General features: G+C 43.2%; 1 protein-coding gene and 1 pseudogene across 1 annotated transcript; both read left to right on the top strand.

Moving 5' to 3' along the window:
• LOC122445499 overlaps positions 1-27789 on the top strand; it is a 61381-nt pseudogene continuing 33592 nt past the window's right edge.
• LOC122445500 (collagen alpha-4(VI) chain-like) lies at positions 119-27650 on the top strand. The gene is made up of 3 exons (XM_043474760.1): positions 119-432; positions 26057-26602; positions 27001-27650. Exons 2-3 carry the CDS (start codon positions 26137-26139, stop codon positions 27096-27098), a joined length of 564 nt encoding a protein of 187 aa, XP_043330695.1. The 5' UTR covers positions 119-432; positions 26057-26136; the 3' UTR covers positions 27099-27650.

The following is a 27789-nucleotide window of genomic DNA, read 5'->3' as shown; positions in this document are numbered from 1 at the left end:
GCGGTGGGCGGGGCCCGGCTGCGCCGCGCCGTGTGCACGTGACCACCAGGGCTCCGGGGATTGGGCAGGCCCAAGCGGCGCCACGTCGGCGCGGCCGCGGGCTTCGCCGACTGTCTGACGGAAATGTAAGTGTGAGGGCTGTTGCTGGCCAGACTGGGGTGCAGGTGCGCATGCGCCTCAGGGAACCTTGTCCCCACTTACTATCCGGGTAAGGTGAGTCGCGCTTCCCGCCCTCATCTGAGCTGGCTTTTTTTTAAGTCAGGGAAGTGAAGTAAAGACATAGCGTCGCATTACCGGTCTCTTCTGAGCTGACTTTTTAAAATTAGGGACGTGAAGTAAGGACAGAGGGTCCTTATGTGATACTTTTATAAGGTTTCTAACCATGTGTACCTCCCTGAGTGTATGGTATTGAGTGAATTGTCGACAAGCAAGGTAATGCGTTTTCTTGTGTACTTATCCTTAGGTTAACTTAATGCTGTTGTCATGACTCAGTTAGGTGATTATTTGATTAATTTCTTTCTCTCTCAAAACTCTGACTTCAGCAATACTAATGAAGGAACTTCACCTGTGGTGGAATGGATAAGAATCTGCCTGCCAGTGCAGGGGACACAGGGTGTATTGTTGTAGCCGCGCATTCCAGGAAACAAACTCACCCAGAAGGACAATGCAGATAGTGGAGTGCAATTTATTACACCGGGGGTGCCCAAGGCAGAGTGTCCTCTTAGCGAAGAACCCCGACCGACTTTTGTGAAAACCTTATATACCTTAAGTATATAAGTACTGCTGAAGCCCACATCCCCAAATTCCTTAAACCTAGCCTGGAAAGTGTTAAAGGGAGATACAATCAGGTCACAGCCATGATTCATAATCAGAAAGGTCAGCTGGTTATACATTGTAGCCTACACCAATGGGTACCATAAAGATTACAAAGGTGATTGACTACATAGGGGATTATTGTATTCTTTTTGGCGACGGGAAATCTTAGTATGGAATCTGGTGTCTATCAGACTGGGAAGCCAGTTCAGCTGTAGGTATGTTATGCCCATGGCTACCAGGCACATAGTCCAAAGCTCACTGAAAGTGCAAGATGGAGTTTCCTTTTTTTTCAAGATGGAGTCAGCACGGCCTGTTCCTCTCCTTCTTCAATATCACTGGTCGAGAAAGACCCCACATGCTGGGGAACAACTAAGCTGGTGTGCCACAACTACTGAAACCCGGTTGGCATCTAGAGCCTGTACTCCACAGCAAGAGAAGCCACTCAATGAGAAGCCCTAGCACTGCAACTGAAGAGTAGCCCCTCCTCACTGCAACTAGAGAAAATTCTTGCGAAGCAATGACGCAGTACAGCCAAAAACCAAATAAATATATAAACAACAATAAAATGAAAGACACCATGATGTGAACAAAACTCAAAATTCACTGTAAGTCAAAGAAGCAAGATGTGGGAGAACAGACTTTTATTTTGTTTACAAGGAACACTGGCAAATACAAATCTTACCAATAATGTGAGAAGTTGTTAGGGAACAGTTGACCAATACTGACTGCCCTGACTGCAGGGCACCATAATAACACCTTAAGTCTCGTACGTCAGGATGCTTCAAAGAACATAAAGCCAAAGAAGGGCCCAAAACCAACCTGGGGAAAACCCAGGAAGGGCCAAGAAGGGGAGAAGTGTGTGTTAGTCACTTCAGTTGCATCCGACTCTTTGTGACCTCTTGGACTGTAGCCCGCCAGCAGGCTCCTCTGTCCATGGGATTCTCCAGGCGAGAATACTGGAGTGGTTTGCCATTTCCCCCAAAGAAGGGGAGAAGAGACCAGTCCATAAAGTCTCTTGCCAACCTCCCAGACTCTCTCATGCTGAAAATCATTTTGATTGAGGGATGCACATGCCACCAGGAAGGGCCCTGTGTTGGACTGAATGAAGGCATGAGCAAGATGACTGGCCAGAGACAATCCCAACTCACCTAACCCCACCCACCAGAAAACTTGAGACTGCGAACCACAAGTCAGAGCAGTTCTCCTGGTCTCCCTTATCCTGTTGCTCTCCACTCCACCGCCACTTTTCAATAAAGTCTTTTGCTTTGTCAGTACCGTAGCTCCTTGGACAATTCATTTGAGCCTTAGACAAGGGCCCACTCTCAGGCCCTCAAAGAGGTCCCATCCATTGACAAAATCACATCAGTGATTGAGAATGGATAAGGGAAACTTTGGATATGATGGAAATGTTACATGTCTTATTGGTGGGTGATGTCGAAAGTTACATCCACTTGTGTAAAATCCATCACACTGTGCATTTTAAATGTGTATTTTAGCTGTCCATGTTTACTGATGTTATTAATAATAACTCTTACTGGACTGTTGTAAAGAGCACAGGTGGAGAATTCAACTCTGCTTGGCTCAACGATGGTTCCTATCATTAGCTACAACAGTTTTATAACTGAGCAGGGATGGTTTCTGTCTTCACCAGTTTTATCCCAGAATTAAGTCCAAGCTTTTGTCCAGTGCAAGTGTTGAATGAGTATTTCAAAATGTTGAGTGAATGAACTCCCCTACTAAATATACTCTGTGCCCTTTTGCATCTTGGAGTTTGAACAATGATAGAGAAATTCCTTAGCACAGGGTAGGAGGGCCTTCAGAACAGGAGCTCAGGGTGTATTCCCAAGGTGTCTGCAGCCACTGTCTTGTAGAAGCTGATCCCCAAGCTACAGCAGATGAATGCAGTTTTAACTGCTCATAAGAGGACTTCTGTGTCTAGTGTCCCCCCCCTCATCTCAGCTTATAGAACTCCTAGCTCACCTTGCAGGCGGCTTTTCTAGCTTTCCCAGGCAGTTGTGATCCCTCTTAGGACCCTCTCATTTACTCCCTTATTCCTTGTTCATTTATTCACTGAACACCTGCTTGATGCCAGACACAGAGTGACACATTAAAGAGACAAAGACAGTAAGAGAGAGTAAGATAAAGCTGGGTAAAAGGGAGTCAACACTTAAAAGTATCTGCAGTCTCTGGCACCATTTAGACTTCCAATCCATGAACATGGTAAACCTGTTTATTCAGGTCATCTCTTACTGTTCTCGGCAGTGTTCCATATGGCACAGGTCTTACATAACCATCTTTGGACAGATTTACCACTAAGCATTTCATATTTCTAATGCTATTTTAAATGGTGTTGTTTTTAGTCTCAATTTCCAATTGTTTTTGCTAGTATGTAGGAATAGAGTTGATTTTTTATTTTTACCATATATTCTGCATTCATGGATTGTCTCGAATGATGTGGTGGAGCCTCATGACAGCTGCCTCCAGGGAACATCTCCCAGGATGTCCTCTATCACCTCCACCTGCTCCACCAGGTCTGTCTGTGACATTTACCAGGGCAGAATTTGTTCAATGTTAAACACTCAGAAGTGCTTGTCAAAATGCACTCATCCTGCAGTAGGAGCCCCCATCCCCCCAGAACTGGAGATACCCAGAGAGAGGGGTGAGCTCCAGAAGACTGGTTGCACCCCTGCTCAGGAAGCCCATGATGTTTTCGAATCCCTGGCTCCCTTCCTACACACGCTTCACAGAAGGAAGGAGCAAAGCATCCTTGTGAAATCCAGGCTTCAGTCAACAAATAGTAAGAATTCTGTTGGCCATACATTGGGGTTAAAGCAAAATGACTCAAACAGCTTACCCTGGAGTGCATAAGCCAACAGTTCAGTTCAGTTCAGTCGCTCAGTTGTGTCTGATTCTTTGCAACCCCATGGACTACAGCACGCCAGGCCTCCCTGTCCATCGCCAACTCCTGGAGTTTACTCAAACTCATGTCCATTGAGTCGATGATGCCATCCAGCCATCTCATCCTCTGTCATCCCCTTCTCCTGCTTTCAATCTTTCCCAGCATCAGGGTCTTTTCAAATGAGCCAGTTCTTTGCATCAGGTGGCCAAAGTATTGGAGTTTCAGCTTTAGCATCAGTCCTTCCAATGAATATTAAGGGTTGATCTTGCTGTTCAAGGGACTCTCAAGAGTCTTCTCCAACACCACAGTTCAAAAGCATTAATTCTTTGGCCCTCGGCTTTCTTTATGGTCCAACTCTCACATCCATACGTGACTACTGAAAAAACCATAGCTTTGACGAGACAGACCTTTGTTGGTAAAGTAATGTCTCTGCTTTTTAATATGCTGTCTAGGTTGGTCATAACTTTTCTTCTAAGGAGTAAGCGTCTTTTAATTGCATGGCTGCACTCACCATCTGCAGGGATTTTGGGGCCCCCCAAAATAAAGTCTGTCACTGTTTTCACTGTTTCCCCATCTGTTTGCCATGAAGTGATGGGACCAGATACCATGATCTTAGTTTTCTGAATGTTGAACTTTAAGCCAACTTTTTCACTCTCCTCATTCACTTTCAACAGTTCACACAGTTCACACAGCGTTTAATAATTGCTGAGAGAGCGGTAAGTTGGGGCCTGGGCAGCCCTCACATCAGCCCAGTGGACCCTTACACTGTGTCCCAGAAGAAGGGATGCTTATCACCTGAAAAAATAATGCAGGAGGCTGTAACTGAGAACAGAGTTAATCTAGGGTTGTGTTTAGTGTGGCCACCTCCATGAAAGTCTTCGCTGGATCTTCTAGATAACGTGCTGCAGTTTCCACATCAGCTCTTGCTGTTTCTTCTTGCACTTTTATGTTATGGAGATGGCTTCTTTCCTTAAACCTCATGAACCAACCTCTGCTAACTCCAGACTTTTCTTCTGCAGCCTCCTTGCCCCTCTCAGCCTTCCCAGAATTGAAAAGAGTTGGGGCCTTTCTCTAGATCAGGCTTTGGCTGGTTTGACTTTCTATCCGGACCACTCAGACTTTCTCCATACCAGCAATAAGGCTGTTTCGCTTTCTTTTCACTGGTGTGTTCACTGGTGCAGCCCCTTTCATTTCCTTCAAGAACTTTCCATTTGTATTCATGCACAACTTGGTTAACTGTTTGGCCCCATGAAAGTGAAAGTGTTAGTTGCTGAGTCATGTATGACTCTTTGTAACCCATGGACTGTAGCCCGCCAAGCCCGTCAGTCTCCTCTGCCCATGGGATTTTCCAGGTAAGAATACTGGAGTGGATTGCTATTTCCTTCTCCAGGGGAACTTCCCAACCCAGGGATCGAATCCGGGTCTCCTGCATTGCAGGCCGACTCTTTACCATCTGAGCTACCAGGGAAGCTTTTGGCCAGTCTGGGCTGTTGATATGCTTTTCTCACTGAGCCGAATCATTTCTAGCTTTTGATTTAAAATAAAGATGTGCGACTCTTCCTTTTACTTGAACACTTAGAGGCCATTGCAGGGCTGTTATCTGGCTTAATTTAAATATTGTTGAGGCCTGAGGAGAGGAGGAGAGAGCAGTCAGAACACACACAATATTTATGGATTAAGTTCACCACCTTATATGGGTAGAGTACTTGGCACCCCCTAAATTACAATAGTAACATCAAATTTCACTGATCACAGGTCACTGTAACAAATATAATAATGAAAAAGTTCATAATATTGTGAGAATTACCTAAATGTGACACAGAGATACCAAGTGAGCAAATGCTGTTGGGAAAATGGTGCTGATAGACTTGCTCAGTGCAGGGTTGTCACAAACCTTCAATTTATTAAAAAAAATCCACTATCTGCGAAGTGTAATGAAATGAGGTCTACCTATATTGGAAAAATGAAGTAATGTCCTTTCCTACAAATAGCACCCTGAGACCTCCCACATAGGAAGAGCAGAACCATCACTGGCTCCTGTTTTCTGGCTAGAGTTGCACCCAAGTATGATCAGGGACCAGTTTTTCAAATCACTGACAGATTGAGGACACTGGAACTAGAAACAGAGAACAGAAGATTCCAGGGGAAAACTGTACAAAATGAGCTTAATTTTCCAACAAATGTGATTACTTTGGTCCATATGAAATATTAAGCTTGAGCATATAAAATTGCCATTTTTGTAGGTCAAAAACAGTTGAATATCTGCTGAAATCTTCAATTTCCTATAGTTCAACCTGAGTATACCGTTCAGTTCAGTCGCTCAGTTGTGTCCGACTCTTTGCCACCCCGTGAACCGCAGCGCGCCAGGCTTCCCTGTCCATCACCAACTCCTGGAGTCCACCTAACCCATGTCCATCGAGTCGGTGATGCCATCCAACCATCTCATCCTCTGTCATCCCCTTCTCCTCCTGCCCTCAATCTTTCCCAGCATCAGGGTCTTTTCAAATGAGTCAGCTCTTCGCATCAGGTGGCCAAAGTATTGAAGTTTCAGTTTCAACACCAGTCCTTCCAATGAATATTCAGCACTGATTTCCTTTAGGATGGACTGGTTGGATCTCCTTGCAGTCCAAGGGACTCTCAAGAGTCTTCTCCAACACCACAGTTCAAAAGCATCAATTCTTCGGTGCGCAGCTTGCTTTATAGTCCAACTCTCACATCCATACATGACCACTGGAAAAACCATAGCCTTGACTAGATGGGCCTTTCTTGGCAAAGTAATGTCTGCTTTTTAATATGCTGTCTAGGTTGGTCATAACTTTCCTTCCAAGGAGTAAGCGTCTTTTAATTTCATGGCTGCAGTCACCATTTGCAGTGTTTGGAGCCCAGAAAAATAGTCATTTTACATGTATATTCTAATTATTTTTATATCCCCAAATGTATATATAGCTGTCATATCTCTATAATTCAATTATATATCTTAAATATATTCCAATTATATACCCATATCTTAATTTTATACATAACCTAACTATATATAAATTAATTATATATTAGTTGAGTATATATGTAATTTACACATTATATGTAATGTTTTATATCTTATTTATATACTCTAATCAAATATATACCTAAAACTAGAGTGTATACATCTATACACACAATTAAAAGAAAGACAGAATATGTATGTATATATATATTTCATATATACAGAAGTATACAGATATCTTAATTTTGCTTTCTAATTTTTTCTTTATTCTAATTTTAAGATATATCTTCACTATATACACATGCCCTCACATCTCCTAGCTTTAGATCATCTTAATATTATACATATCCTAATTACATGCACAAACACTCAGATGATCCTGAATTTGAAGTCTGGTTGGTAATGAAAATTGAGAAAGGGCTTATGTGGACACAGCAGTACATTGCCATCTCACCAAACAAACAAGTTCATTAAGAACTGAAAACCAAAAACCAAATAAGAAGGGTTTGTAGGACAATTTATGCTGTTAATTGCAAAGCATTACCCGCCACGATGGATTTGTGAATTTATAAGACCATACTGCCACCTTGTGTGTTCATATGGTACTGCAGCTGTTTGGAGGTGAACCGCACAGATATTTTTGGTTACTGATTTATTCTTTCCTTTTTTTTTTTTTTTTTACAAATTGTTCCTGGTGTTGTTCAGTCTCTAAGTCATGTCCAACTCTTTGCAACTCCATGGACTGCAGCACACCAGATTTTCCTGACCTTCACTACCTTCAGAGTTTGCTCAAATTCATGTCTACTGAGTCGGTGGTGCTGTCCAACCATCTCATCCTCTGTTGCCCCTTCTCATTCTGCCTTCAATCTTTACCAGCATCAGGGTCTTTTCCAATGAATCGGCCCTTCAAATCAGGTGGCCAAAGTATTGGAGCTTCAACTTCAGCATCTGTCCTTCCAATGAATATTCAGGGTTGATTTCCTTTGGGTTGACTGGTTGGATCTCCTTGCAGTCCAAGGGACTCTCAAGAGTCTTCTCCAACACCACAATTTGAAACCACACCAACAATTCGAAAGCAAAGTTCTTCTGTGCTCAGCTTTCTTTATGGTCCAACTTTCACATCCATCCATGACTACTGGGAAAACCATAGCTTTGACTAGACGGAACTTTGTCAACAAAATAACGTCTGTTTTTTAATACGCTGTCTAGGTTAGTCATGGCTTTTCTTCCAAGGAGCAAGCGTCTTAATTTCATGGCTGCAGTCACAGTCCGCAGTGATTTTGGAGCCCAAGAAGATAAAATCTGTCACTGTTTCCACTTTTCACCCATTTATTTGCCATGAAGTGATAGGCCCAGATGCCTTGATCTCAGACTTTTAAATGTTGAATTTTAAGCCAGCTTTTCTACTCTCCTCTTTCACTCTCATCAAGAGGCTCTTTAGTTCTTCTTCTCTTTCTTCTGTTAGAAGGGTATCTGCCTACCTGAGGTTGTTGATATTTCTCCCTGCAATCTTGATCCCGGCATGTGATTCATCCAGCCCAACATTTCGCATGATGTACACTGCATATAAGTTAAATAAGCAGGGTGACAATATACAGCCTTGTCACCTCGTGACAGCCTTGACACACTCCTTTTCCAATTTTCAACCAGTCTGTCACTCCATGTCTCGTTCTAACTGTTGCTTCTTGACATGCATACAGGTTTCTAAGGAGACAGGTAGTGTGGTCTGGTAATCCCATCTCTTTAAGAATTTTCCACAGTTTGCTGTGATCCACACAGTCAAAGTCTTTAGCATAGACAATGAATTCTTTGAATTCTCTCTTTTTCTATGATCCAATGGATGTTTTCAATTTGACCTCTGGTTCCTCTGCCTTTACTAAATCTAGCTTGGACATCTGGAAGTTCTTGGTTCACTTACTGTTGAAGCCTAGCTTGAAGGATTTTGAGCATTAGATTGCTAACATGTGAAGTGAGCACAATTGTATATGAGTTTGAACATGCTTTGGCCTTGCCTTTCTTTGCAATTGGAAAGAAAATTGACCTTTTCCAGTCCTGTGGCCCTTGCTGAGTTTTCTAAATATGCTGGCATATTGAGTGCAGCACTATCTGTGGTTCAGTTTAGTTCAGTTCAGTCACTCAGTTGTGTCCAACTCTTTGCGACCCCATGGACTGCAGCACGCCAGGCTTCCCTGTCCATCACCAACTCCTGGACCTTACTCAAAATCATGTCTATCGAGTCGGTGATGCCATCCAACCATCTCATCCTCTGTCGTCCTCTTCTCCTGCCTTCAATCTTTCCCAGCATCAGGGTATTTTCCAATGAGTTAGTTCTTCACACCAGGTGGCCAAAGGATTGAAGTTTCAGCTTCAGCATCTGTCCTTCCAATGAATATTCAGGACTGATTTCCTTTAGAATGGACTGGCTGGACCTCCTTGCAGTCCAAGGGACTCTCAAGAGTCTTCTCCAACACTACAGTTCAAAAACATCAATTCTTGGGCACTCAAATTTCTTTATAGTCCAACTCTCACATCCATACATGACTATAGGCAAAACCATAGCCTTGGCTACATGGATCTTTTTTGGCAAAGTAATGTCTCTGCTTTTTAGTGTGCTGTCTAGGTTGGTCATAACTTTTCTTCCAAGGAGTAAGCATCTTTTAATTTCATGGCTGCAGTCACTCCAATCTGCAGTGATTTTGGAGCCCCAGAAAATAAAGTCTGTCACTGTTTCCATTGTTTTCCCATCTATCTGCCATGAAGCGATGGGACCAGATGCCATGATCTTAGTTTTCTGAATGTTGAGCTTAAGGCCAACTTTTTCACTCTCCTCTTTCACTTTCATCACGAAGCTCTTTAGTTTTTCTTCATTTTCTGCCAGTAGGGTGGTGTCATCTGCATATCTGAGGTTATTGATATTTACCTGGCAATCTTGATTCCAGCTTGTGCTTCATCCAGCCCACCATTTCTCATGATGTACTCTGCATATAAGTTAAATAAGCAGGGTGACAATATACAGTCTTGATGGATTCCTTTTGCAATTTGGAACCAATCTGTTGTTCCATGTCCAGTTCTAACTGTTTCTTATTGACCTGCATACAGATTTCTCAAGAGGCAGATCAGGTGGTCTAGTATTCCCATCTCTTTAAGAATTTTCCACAGTTTGTGGTGATCTATACAGTCAAAGTCTTAGGCATAGTCAATAAAGCAGAAGTAGATGTTTTTCTGGAACTCTCTTGCTTTTTTTGATAATCCAACAGACATTGGCAATTTGATCTCTGGTTCTTCTGCCTTTTTTAAAACCAGCTTGAACATCTGGAAATTCACAGTTCATGTACTGTTGAAGCCTGGCTTGGAGAATTTAGAACATTACTAGTGTGTGATATGAGTGCAATTGTGTGGTAGTTTGAATATTCTTTGGCATTGCCTTTCTTTGGGATTGGAATGAAAACTGACCTTTTCCAGTCCTGTGGCCACTGCTGAGATTTCCAAATTTGCTGGCATATTGAGTGCAGCACTTTCACAGAATCGTCTTTTAGGATTTGAAATAGCACAACTGGAATTCCATCACCTCCCCTAGCTTTGTTCATAGTGATGCTTCCTAAGGCCCACTTGACTTCACATTCCAGGATGCCTGACTCTAGGTGAGTGATCACACCATCATGATTATCTGGGTCATGAAGATCTTTTTTGCATAGTTCTTCTCTTGCCACCCCTTCTTAATATCTTCTTCTTCTGTTAGGTCCATACCATTTCTGTCCATTATTGAGCCCATCTTTGCATGAAATGTTCCCTTGGTATCTCTAATTTTCTTGAAGAGGTCTCTAGTCTTTCCCATTCTATTGTTTTCCTCTATTTCTTTGCACTGATCACTGAGGAAGGCTTTCTTATCTCTCCTTGCTATTCTTTGAAACTCTGCATTCAAATGTGTATGTATACCTTTCCTTTTCCTCTTTGCCTTTCACTTCTCTTCTTTTCACGGCTATTTGTAAGTCCTCCTCAGACAGCCATTTTGCCTTTTTGCATCTCTTTTTATTGGGGATGGTTTTGATCCCTGTCTCCTGTACAATGTCATGAACCTCCAGTTATCAGTGGTTATCTGAATTATTAAAACCTTTTTTGTGTACTTCTGTGTATTCTTGCCACCTCTTCTTAATAGCTTCTGCTTCTGTTAGGTCCTTGCTTTTCTTTCCTTTATTGTGCCCATCTTTGCATGAAATGTTCTCTTGGTATCTCTAATTTTCTTGAAGAGATCTCTAGTCTTTCCCATTCTGTTGTTTTCTTCTATTTCATTGCATTGCTCAGTTAAGAAGACTTTCTTATCTCTCCTTGCTATTCTCTGAACTCTGCATTCAGTTGGGTATATCCTTTCCCTTCTCCTTTGCCTTTTGCTTCTTTTCTTTCCCCGGCTATTTGCTTCTCAGACAACCATTTTGCCTTTGCAAAATGCCTTTGCATTTCTTTTTCTTCGGGATGGTTTTGGTCACTGCCTCCTATACAATGTTACGAACCCTCATCCATAGTTCGTCAGGCACTTTGTCTATCAGATCTAATCTCTTGAATCTATTCTTCATTTGATTTAGATCATACCTGAATGGCCCAGTGGTTTCCCCCACTTTCTTCAATTTAAGTCTGAAGTTTGCAATAAGGAGCTCATGATCTGAGCCCCAGTCATCTCCTTTTTTTTTTTTCCTGACTATAAAGAGCGTCTCCATCTTTGGCTGCAAAGAATATAATCAATCTGATTTTGGTATTGACCATCTGCTGATGTCCGTGTGTAGAGTCTTCCCTTGTGTTGTTAGAAGAGGGTGTTTGCTGTGACCAGAGTGGTCTCTTGACAAACCCTGATAGCTTTTGCCCTGCTTCATTTTGTATTCTAAGACCAAACCTGCCTGTTACTCCAGGTATCTCTTGATTTCCCACTTTTGCATGCCAATCTTCTGTGATGAAAAGGACACTTTTTTTTGGTGTTAGTTCTAGAATGTGTTGTAAGTCTTCAGAGAACTGTTCGATTTCAGCTTCTTCTGCATCAGGGGTTGGGGCATAGACTTGGATTACTGTGATGTTGATTGGTTTGCCTTGGAAACGACCTGAGATTATTTTGTTGTTTTTGAGATTTCACTCAAGTACTGCATTTCAGACTCTTTTGTTGACTATGAATGCTACTCCATTTCTTCTAAGAGATTCTTGCCCACAGTAGTAGATATACTACTGTATATCTGGTCATCTGTGTATATATATATATACTGTATATACTACTGGTCATCTGAGTTAAATTCACCCATTCCCATCTGCTTTAGTTCACTGATTCCTAAAATGTCGATGGTCACTCTTGCCATCTCCAGCTTGATCACATTCAATTTACCTTGATTCATGGATCCACCATTCCAGGTTCCTACACAATATTGTTCTTTACAGCATCGGACTATACTTTCACCAACAGACAGCTCTACAACTGAGTGTTTTTTCTTCTTTGGTCCAGCCTCTTCATTCTTCCTGGAGCTATTTCTCCGCTCTTCCCCAGTAGCACCTGCACACCTACTGGTCTAGGGGGTCACCTTCTGGTGCCATATCTCTTTGCCTCTCATACTGTCCGCGGGGTTCCTGATGAACGATTACTGATGGTTTGCCTTTTCCTTCTGCAGTTTACTACGTTTTTTTTTTTTTTTTTTTTCATTTATTTTTGGCTGAGGTGAGTCTTCGTTGCTGTATGGGCTTTTCTGTAATTGCAGTGTGAGGGCTTCTCGCGTCGCATGGCACAGGCTGTAGTGCGCGGGCCTTGGTAGCCGTGGCTTCCGGCCCCAGGGCGCAGGCTCCGTAGCCATGGCTCCCCGGCCCAGGGCACAGGCTCGGTAGCCGTGGCACGTGGCCTTAGTTGCCCCACAGTATGTGGGATCTTCCCGGATCGGGGGTCGAAACTGTCTCCTGCACTGGCAGGTTGATTCTTTACCCCTGAGCCACCAGGGAAGCCATGATTTATTCTTTCAACAAACATTTTCTTAAAATGCAGACCAGGATCCCCAAAGAGCACATGATTCACAGTGCCAAGACTCCCTGGAGCTCTATGGGGCTTGCAGCTCCATCTGTGAGGCAGGAAGTAGAGATGGGAAGCAGGCTGGGAGTGGACGTCTGAGTTGGAGAGTAGGTTCCCCTCCTAACCAGAGCCCCACTGCTCAGCTCTAGGCAGTTCAAGGGAATATGGTCCCGAACTTTTTTTTTTTTAAACAAGAGAAGCCAGAAATTCGAAATTGAGTGTTAAAGATCGCTGATCTTTAAATGATCACAAATTCTGACATGAGTCAACAGTGGAGGTCTGCAGCTACCTCGGGCCACGTCTTGCCATTTTGATCCTCTGGCCTGTACTTTATTCCTCTTCATAATTTTAGAGGTTTCTCAGGGAGGAGGCAGGTGACCGCTGTCAGCCGTGGATGCAATAACATGTGGAAATGGGAACAGGCCTCTTCTCATAGGGCCTTTGGCCTCCCAGGAGACACAGACCCTCCAAAAAAAAAAAAAAATGCACTCGTGAACAAACAGTTACAGACAGAAAGGAGTACCCCAAAGGTAGTAACTGCATCCTGAAAGAGCTTAATGATAAAGAAACTGACCCAGGCTTGGTGGCCAGCAAAGGCGGGCCTCCGGAAAGAGGGACCCGCTTGTACAGGGACCCTGTGACGAGACTGAGCAAGATTGTGGAGCAGGCCAGTGTGGCCGGAGCAGAGACTGTGAGAAGGTCAAGATGCAGAGAGAGCCCACGGAGGCGGCGGGCAGCAGGGGCTGACATGCGGGGCCTTGTTGGCCAAGCTAAGGGTTTGGATTCTATCTCAACCCTCAGGACACCATTATGGACTGCTGCTGCTGCTAAGTCGCTTCAGTCGTGTCCGACTCTGTGCCACCCCATAGACGGCAGCCCACCAGACTCCCCGTCCCTGGGATTCTCCAGGCAAGAACACTGGAGTGGGTTGCCATTTCCTTCTCCAATGCATGAAAGTGAAAAGTGAAAGTGAAGTTGCTCAGTCGTGTCCGACTCTTAGTGACCCCATGGACCGTAGCCTATCAGGCCCCTCCGTCCATGGGATTTTCCAGGCAAGAGCACTGGAGTGGGATGCCATTGCCTTCTCCGAATTACGGACTACTAGACCCAATTTCAGTTTCTGAGTTGCTTTATCGAGGAATTTCAGTTATTTGTATGGATTGATATTTCAGTGACTTTTCTTCTTCATTAAGTTGTTCCAAGGAACCAAGAAAAAAAAAAATTCCTATCATGTATTGATCTATCCATCTATCTATCTAAAATCTATCATTCTATTTAGCAATTATCACATGGGTCTATTGGATCTTTTTAGAGATCAAAGCTACCTTTTAGTATCTAAGCAATCTTTGGGCATCTTTCTCTCTGTGTTATAAGATTTTGCTATTGTATCACTCTATAACTTACTTTATTATTAATTCCAATCGATGCTTAAGCAATACTAAGATAAGAAAACAAAAAAAAAAAAAGAAAACAGAAGGTGGATGGAATACACAGATCAATGAAGTAATAATGAAAGAAATCACCATTATTACATCACCCTTCAGTTTTCTCACTGCATTGCTAAAGTACTGCGTTGTCTCTCATAAAGGTGTGAAAGAAGTCTAGCGAAGTCATCTTTGTAGGACAGTTTTAGTTTTTTTAAACTAAAATTTAATTTGAAATAATTTTAAATTAGTATGTTGTAAGAAATGATACAGAAAGATTCCACATACCCTTCACCCAGTTTTTCCTAATGGCAGCATCTTGCAAATCTACTGTGCGATGTCTGAGCAGGAAATTGGCATTGTAACAATACAGCAGTCTTACACTTTTAGTTTTTCATGAAACAAAGTTGAGAGTTCAGCATCTTAAATTTCCACCAGAATAGCAAAGAGCAGAAAATTGACAGAGAAAGTCAGTTCACAATTTTTATGACAGTTTTCTAGTTGGCAAACCTGAGCACACTGCAGTATCTGTAATCCTCAGGTTCCTCATCTAAATGGGTACAAGTGGGCTGATGTAGACGGGGATTTTAGTACCTCCCTCATAAAGCCTCTGGGAGGTTGGGTGAGATGAAGCCTTTGGCACAGTGCCTGGAGTCTATGAGACATTTGCCAAGGCTCTGCCCTACTCCATTCGACTACCCTTGTTACTCTTGTGGCTGTTTCAGGGAATCATCTGTCAGTGCAGAGGCAGAAAGTGTGGTCCTGGAACAGTCTTGCCTCTGAGCTTCTTGGAATCCCACTTCCTGGAGACTGATCTCTGTGGGGAAACAGAAGCCACAACTGCAGCATCTGAAAAATCTCCATTATTAATAGGCAATGTGAGTGTTTACCAGGCCCTTTTTTTATGGTCTGTGAGTGCGGGCCAACCATCCTCTTCCACATCCTTGGAGCCAGACGTGCTTCATAATTTGGGATTCAAAGGACCCAACCCTCTTAAAATTGGAGGCCCAGAAGTTACTGAATCAGATCTGGTTGCTTGCTACTCAAAAATCAATACTCAAGAGACAAATATTGGTAGAAAGAAAAGTTGCTTTTAATCAGAATGCTGGAAGTTGAGTAGAGATGGTGGACTCAGTGTAACCAAAAACCACCTTTGAAGATTTTGTTTGAACCTGAAAATTTTAAAGGGAAAAGAGGAATAATCTTGTGCGAAGATATAGATGGGTCTTAGGCTGAGCTGCTGGAATCTGTCTCCTGTGGACAGATACTTCACAATAAAGATAACAGCTGGGGCAAGGAGGAGCCGAGTCCTGCTTGGATGAAAGAGACCGCATGTTTCTCATCCTTGAGGCTAAGGAGACCTCCCACACTACACGTATGCAGAAAGGTTTCTCAGGGGTAAGAGAAGGGAGCAGGCGTCACGCTGTAATATGTTCTGTCAACTTCCTGGAGACCCTCGCTCTGGAATCCATTGTTGGCTAAAAGACGCACGTGCACATGGAGGAGGGCCCTGAGCCAGACCACACGGGGACTCAAAGCCAGACAAATCACGGCCACTGGCCAAAGGAAACCCAGAAGCACCTCCCCTGAGTCAGGCCTCGGTTCTTTCTCTGAACTCACCTGTGTGTGCGTCTGCAGGTACTATTTTTTTTTCTCCTGACAAACACTTTACTTATTTCACTACTTTCTTTCTCTTTGCTGAATTCCTTCCTCAGAGCAGACAAAGAGTCTGAGCTCTGCTCATGGCTAACCGGCCCTGGTGGGTCCAGCGGCTAGGAGGCGGTGTGGTCACCATCGTGGCCTGGCTTCACTCCTCGTTGGTGGAACTGAGATCCTGCTTCAGCCGGCCACCCTAGACCCATCTCAGTTAATCGCTGAGACAGGAGGTCAGAGCTGTTGCCGTGCCCCACTTTGGGCAGGCTTGTCCACTCCTTGCCATCTCCACCGAGATATTATCTTGTTCATGCAGTTTGTGAGATCACCGAAGACAGAGTGAGGGAAGAAATCTGGTCATCTGTTAATTACTTATTCTTCCTTTCTACTTCCTGGATCTGTGGAAAGAACCAGCGATTTAGACAAAGCGTTGTGTGATTAAAAGATTTGAAAGTGTGCATGGGCCAGAGATGCGTAGAGTGTGTGGGTGTCTGGTTTGAAAGTAGTGACAATACAGCTCTGCTGAAGGAAAGGGGCTCCTACTGAGGGCAGTTTCCTGCAAAGAGCTGCTTGCACACAGCTGGGATTCAGAGTAAGCGTGTGCCGTAGCTTCCCTTCCTCACCTACTTTTGAATGGGATTTTCTGTAGTGACCATCCCATACTTGTCTTGTATAGGGTGTATGTTGGGTGTGATGGGGGAGGGGAAAGGAAGCTGATTACTTGTGTCTTTAATCAACAGCTCTCTAATTTAAGAACTCGTATTAAAGGAGCAGCACCCAATGAATTGCACCCAACGGGTCTCAACCACACCTGAACCTGATGTAGATGGTGAGATGAAGCTCATGCCATGATGGCTGGAAACAGCTTTCTCACGTGGCCCAGTCCCTGCCCAGACCCTGCAGCCAGTTGCTCTGATGGGATGCACATCCCCGTGCAGCCACACCCTCTGCAAAGAGACCTGCAGCCCAGCCTTCCAGGGCCGGCGGCTCTTGCCTAAGTTTCTCAGATGGCCCTTGTTTACTTTCTCTCAGCCCCAGGAGGAGTAACTGCTTTCTTGCAAAATTGATACCATAAGCAGATAGGTTAGGGGGTCCCCAGACAAAGAGAACAAGGAATGGTTTTCTTGACCTAAGAGAAGTCACTTCTGGCCCAAGTCATTTTATAATCAAAGCCGGGCCTCATTGCTTGCCCTTGAACATATCTCAGTAGTTAATGATCTTCAGGGAACAAAGGAATGTGGGAACAGAAAAGAGGTGGCCAAACAACAGTACAGTGATAAAGCAAAGTCCTAGTGCCTCATCAAAGGATATTCATAAAAATACATATTTGATTGCAGAAATGAAGACCCCCCCTCCCCCCCCACACGCAGGTGGAGGATGGAATAATGACATTGGCCCTCCTTACTTCAATTAACTCAAGCCTGGACTCTGTCAGCCTTTGCCAGAATTCTATGCTGAATTCTCCTCTGCTCAAGCCCCTTCATGAAGATACATGTACCCTGAGCTTAAAACTTCCCCAGTTTTGTTGTTCAGGGAGACACTGCTTTGGAAAAGATCTTTGGTATTCTCCTTACTTGCTGCAACTAATAACAAATTCTTCCTTCTCCGGATTTTTGGGTTGGTTGTGCCCTATTGGCTTGACACCCACCAAGAGGCAAACCCAGTTTTTGGTTAACATTACTTCTATAGGACTGAGAACCCTTAAAAATTCCCTGTTAGTCATTTACCACCTATTAAGAGCTAGCATTTTTTCACATTTAATTTTCCTATTTGAATTACTGATATGGTTTCTATCTCCTAGTAACTTCTATCTCATAATGTAAATACATTTTTAAATATACAATGTAGTCAAGTATGCCAACTGATTGGAGGATCTGTGACAAATAAACAATTGTTTACATCGTTTCCAGCAAAGAAAGTAACAATTTCCTGGGACTAGATGATAGGGGATAGGATCCTACTTGTTTTCATAATTATGGCATCCACCTTGCTGACATCTAAAATAGTACTCACAGTCTCTTTCTGGGTAGCCACTTAAAAGTGCCTCCACTCTACAAATTCCCATAGGTGGGCTGATTAAAAAAAAAAAAACAGAACCACAACATAAAAGTTGAGAATTATGTTTTGTTTGGTGGACTTTTTGAGGACTTAAGCCTGGGAGACAGTCTCATAGATGGCTCTGAGGGAACTGCTCTGAAGAGGTAAGGAAGAAGCCAGGGTGCCTAGGAGTTTGGCAACAAAATTCAGGTAGTTGTAACATCAAAAGATTACTGTTAATTAAAGAAAAAACAGACATTTCAAGTTAATGAATTTAGTGCTTTCCTATGTATAGGAGGATGCAAGAGTCTGGGCTCATTGAAGTCATCTTTTGATATGTACGCCAGCTACCTGGAGCCAGTATTCTCCAATCTGAATCCTCTCAGGGTACACAGTCAGGGCAGGCTGCAGTGGCTGCTGGCTTGATGGCTTGATGGCCTGATGGCCTCAGCATCCTTTGTTTATTGACGTGGCCACTGACCTTTGTCCACATGTGAAATGTGTCATAATATCAAATTAAGGGTCTCAAACTGACTTATTCAGTAGAAACTGAAAATATTGTTTCCCCATTTTCCCAGAGCACTTGTATTTTGCTATAGCAGATATTCCTATTGTCCAATTGGTTGCAATTGTGTTGGTTTATACACAATTTTTTTCCTAGGCAGGGGGAGCCAGGGTATATAAGCAGAATTAAAAACCTCAGCAGGAAACAAAAGGCAAAGCTCTCAGATGGCTACTACCCAGGCAGAAGCCTTTTCAGCTCCATTTTAAGCAAATTGACAATGAACGCCTGCATGATTTGCACCCTGCTTGATGGTTGTACCTTTTCCTCTGCTGACCCTATTGTAAGAGCAGCCACTGGCTCAGAGAATGGAGACAGCCCCTGCTTGTCTCAGAACGCCATCCAGAATCCCCACATGGGGTGTTTCTGCATTTACCAATATCTTCTGAGGCAGCCTCTAGACGTCAGGGAAAACTGCCAAGGTAATTATTTCAAGGTAACAATGATCTCTTTTGTAGGGCTTTGGTGACAAAGTTGCTTAGGTTCTAAGTAATCCACTCACAGCCATGTTTTTCCCCATAATTATTCAGTGCTTAATTTTTCAGAATGCCAGTTTTGCCAGAAACATGTATTATGTGTAGAAGGAATGCATACTGTACAGTAGTAGAAGTAATAAATTTTATAACAAATGCTAGAGAGGATGTGAAGAAAGAGGAACCCTCCTACACTCTTGATAGGAATGCAAATTGGTGCAGCTTCTGTGGAAAATAGGATGGAGGTTCCTCAAAAAACTAAACGTAGAGTTGCAACATGCTCCAGCAATTTCACTCCTGGGCATATTAATACACCTGTGCTGCAGAGAAAAACCAGTTCTGACTCCATTTTGAAAATGTTTCTTTGACTTGCTTTTCGTTGCTGTTGTTACTATAATCATACACAATGACCTGCCTCAAAGGACTCTTTTTCTTAAGAAAAAGAAATGCAAAAAGGAAAAATGGTTGCCCGAGGAGGTCTTTCAAATAGCTGAGAAAAGAAGAGAAGTGAAAGGCAAAGGAAAGACATACCCATCTGAATGCAGTGTTCCAAAGGATAGCAAGGAGAGTTAAGAGGCCTTCTGAAGTGAACATTGCAAAGAAATAGAGGAAAACAATAGAATGGGGAAGACTAGAGATCTCTTCAAGAAAATTAGAGATACCGAGGAAACATTTCATGCAAAGATGGGCTCAATAACATACCGCTAACATACGGTTAGGTCCACATGGCATGAACCTAATAGAAGCAGATTATATGAAGAAGAGGTGGCAGGAATACACAGAAGAACCTCCCTCCCATCTCCCTCCCCATCCCACCCCTCTAGGTTGATACAGGGCCCCTGTTTGAGTTTCCTGAGACATACAGCAAATTCCCATTGACTATCTATTTTACATATGGTAATGTAAGTTTCCGTGTTACTCTTTACATACATCTCACCCTTTCCTTCCCTCTCCCAATGTCCATACGTCTGTTCTCTATGTCTATTTCTCCATTGCTGCCCTGTAAGTAAGTTCTTCAGTACCATTCTTCTAGATTCCATATATATGTGTTAGAATATGGTACTTATCTTTCTCTTTCCGACTTACTTCACTCTGTATAATAGGTTCTAGGTTCATCTACTTCATAAGAACTGACTCAAAGGCATTCCTGTTTATGGCTGAGCAATATCCCATTGTGTATATATACCACAACTTCAAAAGGGAGGGGATATACATATGCCTATGGCTGATTCATGTTGAGGTTTGACAGAAAACAACAAAATTCTGTAAAGCAATTATCCTTCAATAAAAAAATAAAAAGAAAAAAAGGTACAACCCATTAAAAAAAAAAAAAACAACACCATATGACCCAGCAATCTCCCTCCTAGGCATGTACCCTGAGGAAACCAAAATTGAAAGAGACACATGTATCCTATTGTTCATTGCAGCACTATTTACAGTAGCTAGAACATGGAAGCAACCTAGATGTCCATCGGCCGATGAATGGATAAAGAAGTTGTTGGTTTTTTTTTTTTTTTTTGTCTTTTTAATACAATTCATGAGGTTCTCATTGCACGTATACTGGGGTGGGTTGCCATTCCCTCCTCCAGTGGATCATGTATTGTCAGAACTCTCCACTATGACTCGTTTGTCTTGAGTGGCCCTACACAGCACGGCTCATAGCTTCATTGAAGTACGCAAGCCCCATCACCACGACAAGGCAGTGATCTGGAAGACCCAGCAGTGGCCACAGGACTGGAAAAGGTCAATCATCCCAATTCCCAAGAAGGGTAGTACTAAAGAATGTTCCAGTGAAGTGAAAGTCACTCAGTCATCTCTGACTCTTTGCAACTCCATGGACTATGGAATTCTCCTAGCCAAAATACTGGGGTGGGTAGCCTTTCCTTTCTCCAGGGGATCTTCCCAACCCAGAGATAAAACCCAGGTCTCCTGCATTGCAGGCGGATTCTTAATCAGCTGAGCCACAGGGGGAGCCCAAGAATACTTTAGTGGGTAGCCTATCCCTTCTTCCACAGATCCCGACCCAGGAATCGAACCTAGGTCTCCAACACTGCAGGTGGATTCTTTACCAACTGAGCTATCAGGGAAGCCAAAAAGAATGTTCTAACCATTGGACAATTCTACTCATCTCCCATGCTAGAAAGGTCATGCTTAAAATCTTACAGGCTAGGCTTCAGCACTATGTGAACCAAGAACTTCCAGCTGTCCAGACTAGGTTTAGAAAAGGCAGAGGAACCAAAGATCAAATTCCCAACATTTGCTGGATCAAAGAGAAAGCAAGGGAATTCCAGAAAAGCATCTACTTGTTTCATCGACTATGCTAAAGCCTTTGTGTGGATCATAACAAAATTGTAGAAAGCTCTTAAAAAGATGAGAATACCAGTCCATCTTACCTGTCTTCTGAGAAAGTTGTACGAGGGTCAAGAAGCAACAGTTAGAACCCTGTATGGAAAACTGATTGATTCAGGATTGAGAAAGGAGTACACGGGGCTGTCTGCTGTCACCTGTTTATTTAACAGATATGCTGAGCACATCATGAGAAAAGCCAGACTGCATGAGTTACAAGCTGGAATCAAGATAGGTGGGAGAAACGTCAACAACCTCAGATATGCAGATGATACCACTCTAATGGCAGAAAGCAAAGAGGAACTAAAGAGCTTCTTGATGAGGTTGAAAGAGAAGAGTGAAGGAGCCGGCTTAAGACTAAATATTAAAAAACTAGGATCGTGGCATCTGGCCTTATTACTTCGTGGCAAGTAGGAGGGGAAGAGGTGGAAGTGTGGCAGATTTCCTTTTCTTGGGCTCTGAAATACTGTGAACAGTAACTGCAGTTATGAAACTAGGAGACGATTGCTTCTCGGCAGGAAAGCGATGACAAACCTAGACAGCGCGCTGAAAAGCAGAGACATTACTCTGCCAACAAAGGTCCATATAGTCAAGGCTATGATCTTCCCAGCGGTCACACACGGTTGTGAGAGTTGGACCATAAAGAAGACAAGAGTGCCAGAGATTTGATGTCTTTGAACTGTGGTGCTGGAGAAGACTCCTGAGAGTCTCTTAGACTGCAACATCAAACCAGTCAGTCAATCTCAAGGGAAATCAACGCTGAATACACATTGGAAGGACTGGTGCCAAAACTCCAGTATTTTGGTCATCTGATGTGAACAGCTGACTCACTGGAAAATACCCTGATGCTGAGAAAGATTGAGGGCAGAAGGAGAAGAGGGCGGCAGAGGATGAGATGGTCGGATGGCATCACCGATGCAATGGAGATGAACTTGGGCAAACTCCGGGAGTTGGTGATGGACAGGGAGGCCTGGCGTGCTGCAGCCCCTGGGGTCGCAAAGAGTCGGACACGGCTGAGTGAACAGCAACAAGAATTAGCTGTTATCTAAAACCCGGGGATTTTCGCACCAACATTTGAATTTCTGGCTTCTCTTGGGAAAAAGACACCAGCCCCGTATTCTCTTCTAGGAGCCACCGTCTAGGGCTGAGCATCGCTGTCCTAGCTCTGTGGGACTCTGCACTCTCTGGTGCCGGCCCTCCATTCAGCCGGCTTCTCAAGCTGACGTTCTTTGCCTGGGGGTTGGAGCTAATGTGCCCGGAGGGACTCAAGGAGGCTTCAGATTGGAAATCGCCAGTGGAAATCATGCTGTCAGTCTCTCCCAGTGCAAGGTTCATAGCAGGTACTCCGTAACTGTTTATTAAATAAATAGGCAAGGGCTCACACGCCCTTCCTAGGGCAATCTTCCAATGCTCACATGTAGTTCCACAGGGCGACACACGGTGGCGGTGTGCTCTTAGAAACCCTCATGTGCCCGCGGTGCAGACCCCATCAGTCCTGGTCTTCTTTCCTGGCCGGACTGTATTCCGTCTGCCCTGACTGTGCGCAGGTAACTTCCATAGTATATCATAATTTTACATATATCCTAATTGTATATGTCTTTTACATATATCCTAATGTATATGTCTTTATCTGTCTACACACACACACATATGCATATGCAATATGGAAGTTTAAAATGAGAAGATATATAATACTATATATATGAACACATATAAGGGCTTCCCAGGTGGCACTAGTGGTGAAGAGCCTGCCCGCCAATGTGGGAGACATAAGAGATGCAGGTTCAATCCCTGGGTCAGGAAGATCTCCTGGAGGAGGGCATGGCAACCCACTCCAGTATCCTTACTTGGAGAAGAATTCCCATGGACAGAGCAATCTGGCTGGCTGCAGTCCATAGTCACAAAGAGCCAGACACAGCTAAAGGGGCTTGGCATGCACACACACATATAAAGGGCTTCTGTGGTGGCTCAGACACATATAAATAACATATATGTGATTAAAATATGCATATGATTTGCACATATATAAGGATATATAATATATATGGCTTAAATATATTTAAAATTAGATGCATGTCAATACATATTATTTATTAAAATATATGATTAAGATATATGTGAAATTATCCATATATATGCAATAATATACTATATTGGTGTTTCTCTTTCTGACTTAGTCACTCTGTATAATAGGCTCTGGTTCTGTCCACCTCATTAGAAGTGACTCAAATGCCTTCTTTTTAATAGCTGAGTAATATTCCATTGTGTATATGTACTACAACTTCCTCATCCATTCTTCTGCCAATAGACATCTAGGTTGCTTCCATGTCTTAACTATTGCGATGAACATTGGGGTACATGTGTCTCTTTCAATTCTGGTTTCCTTGGTTTGTACACCTAGCAGTAGCCTTGCTGGGTCATATGGCAGTTCTATTTCGAGTTTTTTAAGGAATTTCTACACTGTTCTCCATGGTGGCTGTACTAGTTTGCATTTCACAGCAGCAGTGTAAGAGGGTTCCCTTTTCTTCACACCCTCTCCAGCATTTATTGCTTGTAGACTTTTTGATGGTAGCCATTCTGACCGGCGTGAGATGATACCTCATTGTGGTTTTTATTTCCATTTCTCTGATGCCGGGAAAGATTGAGGGAAGGAGGAGAAGGGGACGACAGAGGATGAGATGGTTGGATGGCATCACCAACTCAATGGACATGGGTTTGGGTGGACTCTGGGAGTTGGTGATGGATAGGGAGGCCTGGCGTGCTGCGGTTCATGGGGTCGCAAAGATTTGGACACGACTGAGCGACTGAACTGAACTGAACTGATAATGAGTGATGTTGAACATGTTTTCATGTGTACATTTGTTTATCTTCTTTGGAGAAATGTCTGTTTAGTTCTTTTGCCCACTCTTTGGGTTGTTTGTTTTTCTGGTATTGAGCTGCATGAGCTGCTTGTATATTTTGGAGATTAGTTCTTTGTCAGTTGCTTCATTTGCTATTTTTTTTCTTCCAGTTTGAAGGCTGTCTTTTCACCTTGCTTATAGTTTCATTCGTTGTGCAAAAGCTTTTGAGTTTAATTAGGTCCCATTTGTTTATTTTTGCTTCTATTTCCATTACTCTGGGAGGTGGATCATAGAGGGTCTTGCTGTGATTTATATCAGAAAATGTTCAGCCTATGTTTTCCTCTAAGAGTTTTTTAGTTTCTGGTCTTACATTTAGATCTTTAATTCATTTTGAGTTTATTTTCTAACACCTATTATGGTGTTAGAAAGTGTCCTAGTTTCATTCTTTTACAGGTGGTTGACCAGTTTTCCCAGCACCACTTGTTAAAGAGATTGATTTTTCTCCATTGTATATTTTTGCCTGCTTTGTCAAAGATAAGGTGTCCATAGGTGTATGGATTTATCTCTGGACTTTCTGTTTTGTTCCATTGATCTATATTTCTGTTTTTGTGCCAGTACCATATTGTCTTGATGACTGTAGCTTTGTCAGGCAGGTTGATTCCTCAAGTTTTTCAGGCAGGTTGATTCCTCAAGTTCCATTCTTCTTTCTCAGGATTGCTTTGGCTATTGAGTTTTTTTTGCAGTACAGTAGAAACACAACATTGTAAATCAACTATACTTCAATAAAAAACAAAGTTTTATATTAACTTTAATTAATTAAATTTCCTAAGATGCACTCTTTTGCCCATGTATTTAAAAAGTTTAACTTGCATGGGAAGCAGGAATATTAGATGCTGAGACAACCCATAGCTTCAAATTGTTGTTGTTGTTCATTCACCAAATCATGTCCAACTTTTTGTTGGGCTGCAGCATGTCAGGCTTCCCATCCCTCACCATCTTTTGGAGTTTGCCCAAGTTCATGTCCGTTGAATCCGTGATGTCATCCAACCATATTATCCTTTATCACCCTCTTCTCCTTCTGCCTTTAATCTTTCCTAGCATCAGGGTCTTTTCCAATGAGTTAGCTCTTTGCATCAGGTGGTCAAAGTATTGGATCTTCAGCTTCAGCATCAGTCCTTCCAATGAATATTCAGGGTTGATTTCCTTTAGGATTGACTGGTTTGATCTCCTTTCTGTCAAAGAGACTCTCAAGAGTTTCTCTAGCACCACAGTTTGAAAGCATCTGTTCTTTGGTGCTCTACCTTCATTATGGTCCAGCTCTCACATCTGTACATGACCACTGGAAAGACCATCGCCTTGACTATATGGACCTTTGTCAGCAAAGTGGTGTCTTTGCTTTTTAACATGCTGTCTGGGTTTGCCATAGCTTTCCTGACAAATATACGCTGATATTTTACTTTTAGCTTGTTGTCAATTTCCCCATTTGAGAAATGTCAAGCAATGTTTATCTCATGCCTTCAGTGGGGTTCATCAGAAGCAGACTCTGAGATGAGGGTATGAACTATGGATGCAAGTGACTTATCTGGGAGTGGAGCTCCGGTGACACTGTTAGGGGAGTGGGGATGGAGAGAGGAAGGGAAGCCTGCCAGCATGGGCGGAGTTAGTGAGCAGGCTATTGCTGGAGGCGCCTGGGGCTTGGCTCTGCCAGGGACTCAGGGAGATTGTGCTGAGCTGTCCTCAGAGTGGTCCCACCCAAAGGGCGAGGGAGCTGGGGTATTTATCCATTACCCGCTTCCAATCATGGGCTGCTGGCTGCTCTCACTCACTGCTGATCATGTTTCTGGCCAAAGAATACACACAGACAGAGTCTCAGGTGCTGTCAGGAGAAAGGCAGCAATGAGAGGGTGTTGGGGGATCGGGACCTATAGCCTTGTCCCATACCCTCTCACACGCCATTCTGACGGCTTGCTGCTGCTGCTTCTTGCCTAGGCTATGTACACATCGAGAAGGCAGACATTTACTTCCTTATTGACGGGTCTGGCAGTATCCACCAAGACGACTTTCTTGCAATGAAGGTGTTCATGAATGAGGTGATAAGGATGTTCCATGTTGGGCCCGACGGAGTCCAGTTTGGAGTCGTTCAGTACACGGATAAAGTCAGTCGTCAGTTCACCCTCAGCCAGCGCTCCAGTGTGGCGGGGCTGGAGGTAGCCGTTGACAGCATCCGGCAGAAGAGAGAGGCCACCAAGACAGGTGAGGCCCTGGGCAGCAAGATCCAGGTCTTTGCAGACACTGCTCGCAGCAACGTGCCTTGGTATCTCATCATTGTCACCGATGGCAAATCTATGGACCTGGGGGCTGACGCTGCAGAGGCGCTGAGGGGCCACGGAGTCACCATTTATGCAGTTGGAGTCAGAGATGCTAATATTGTTGAGCTTCAAGAGGTCGCTGAAGACAGAATGTTTTTTGTGCATGATTTTGAGTCCTTGAAGGCCATCCAACAAGAAGTGGTACAAGACATCTGTTCCTCAGAGAGTAAGAATTTTTTTCTTCAATCTCACTCTTAGTATATATGTCTAATCTATTTGAATAGGCTTCATTCTGGAACTGTGGATTCACAGGTCTAAAAGTATTGGACACAGAGTGACCATGAGCTAGAATAAACCAAGATGGTTCATATGACAGATATCTATCATATGAACTATCTATAGATCGATAGCTCTATCGATCTATAGATAGATCTCTATCATATGGCCATGTCCTATTTTGAGACTGATTTGTGCTGGGTCACAGAAATTTATTTCCTTGACTTCCACTTCCACCCCCTTTATAAATATTGCCATGTTGTGTATGTGTCACCCCAGACTCTCCCTGGGGACGTGTAATTAATTGTTTCAGACTTAATGCTCTGTCCTGCTTCTTCTTTCCTCCAGCCTGTAAGAATAGGAAAACGGACATTATCTTCCTGATGGATGGTTCAGAATCCATCTTGCCAAAAGACTTTGAAAAGATGAAGGAGTTCATGAAGTGAATGGTCAAACAATCTAATATTGGTGCTGATGAAATTCAGATTGGCCTCCTGCAATTCAGCTCAGACCCCCAGGAAGAATTCAGGCTCAACCGATACGCCTCAAAGGTGGACGTCCACAGAGCCATCTCAGATGTTATGCAAATCAGTGGTGGCACATACCCTGGGAAAGCTCTGAACTTCACTCTGACTTTTTTTGGGAGTTCAAGAGGAGGGAGGCCCAGTGTCCATCAATATTTGATTGTGGTCACTGATGGGGTCTCCGGGGACAATGTAGCTATACCAGCCAAGGCCCTGAGGGACAGAAACATAATTATTTTTGCCATTGGGGTGGGCAAAGTCGAATTCTCCCAGCTTTTGGAGATCATTAATGACCTGAGCAAAGTGTATTATGAAGAAAAATTTGAGTCCCTGCAAAATCTGGAGAAGGAAATTCCTTACCAGTTCTGCATTCCACAAGGTGACTGACAGAGGGCTTGTTTCTTGATCCACAAGCCCACAGTAGGCATTAGGGACCCGGTTGGCTCTCTTAATAAAACTAATACTTTTAGCCTTGTCCTGGGAATCTTTTTTTTTTTTAATTTATTTTATTGAGTATTGATTTACAATGTTGTATTAATTTTTGTTGCACAGCAAAGTGATTTAGTTATATATATATATATATACATATACTTTTTCATATTCTTTTCCATTT

The sequence above is a fragment of the Cervus canadensis genome, chromosome 7 (assembly GCF_019320065.1).
Source record: "Cervus canadensis isolate Bull #8, Minnesota chromosome 7, ASM1932006v1, whole genome shotgun sequence".
NCBI lineage: Eukaryota > Metazoa > Chordata > Mammalia > Artiodactyla > Cervidae > Cervus > Cervus canadensis.
This window is presented reverse-complemented; position numbering and strand designations above follow the sequence as displayed.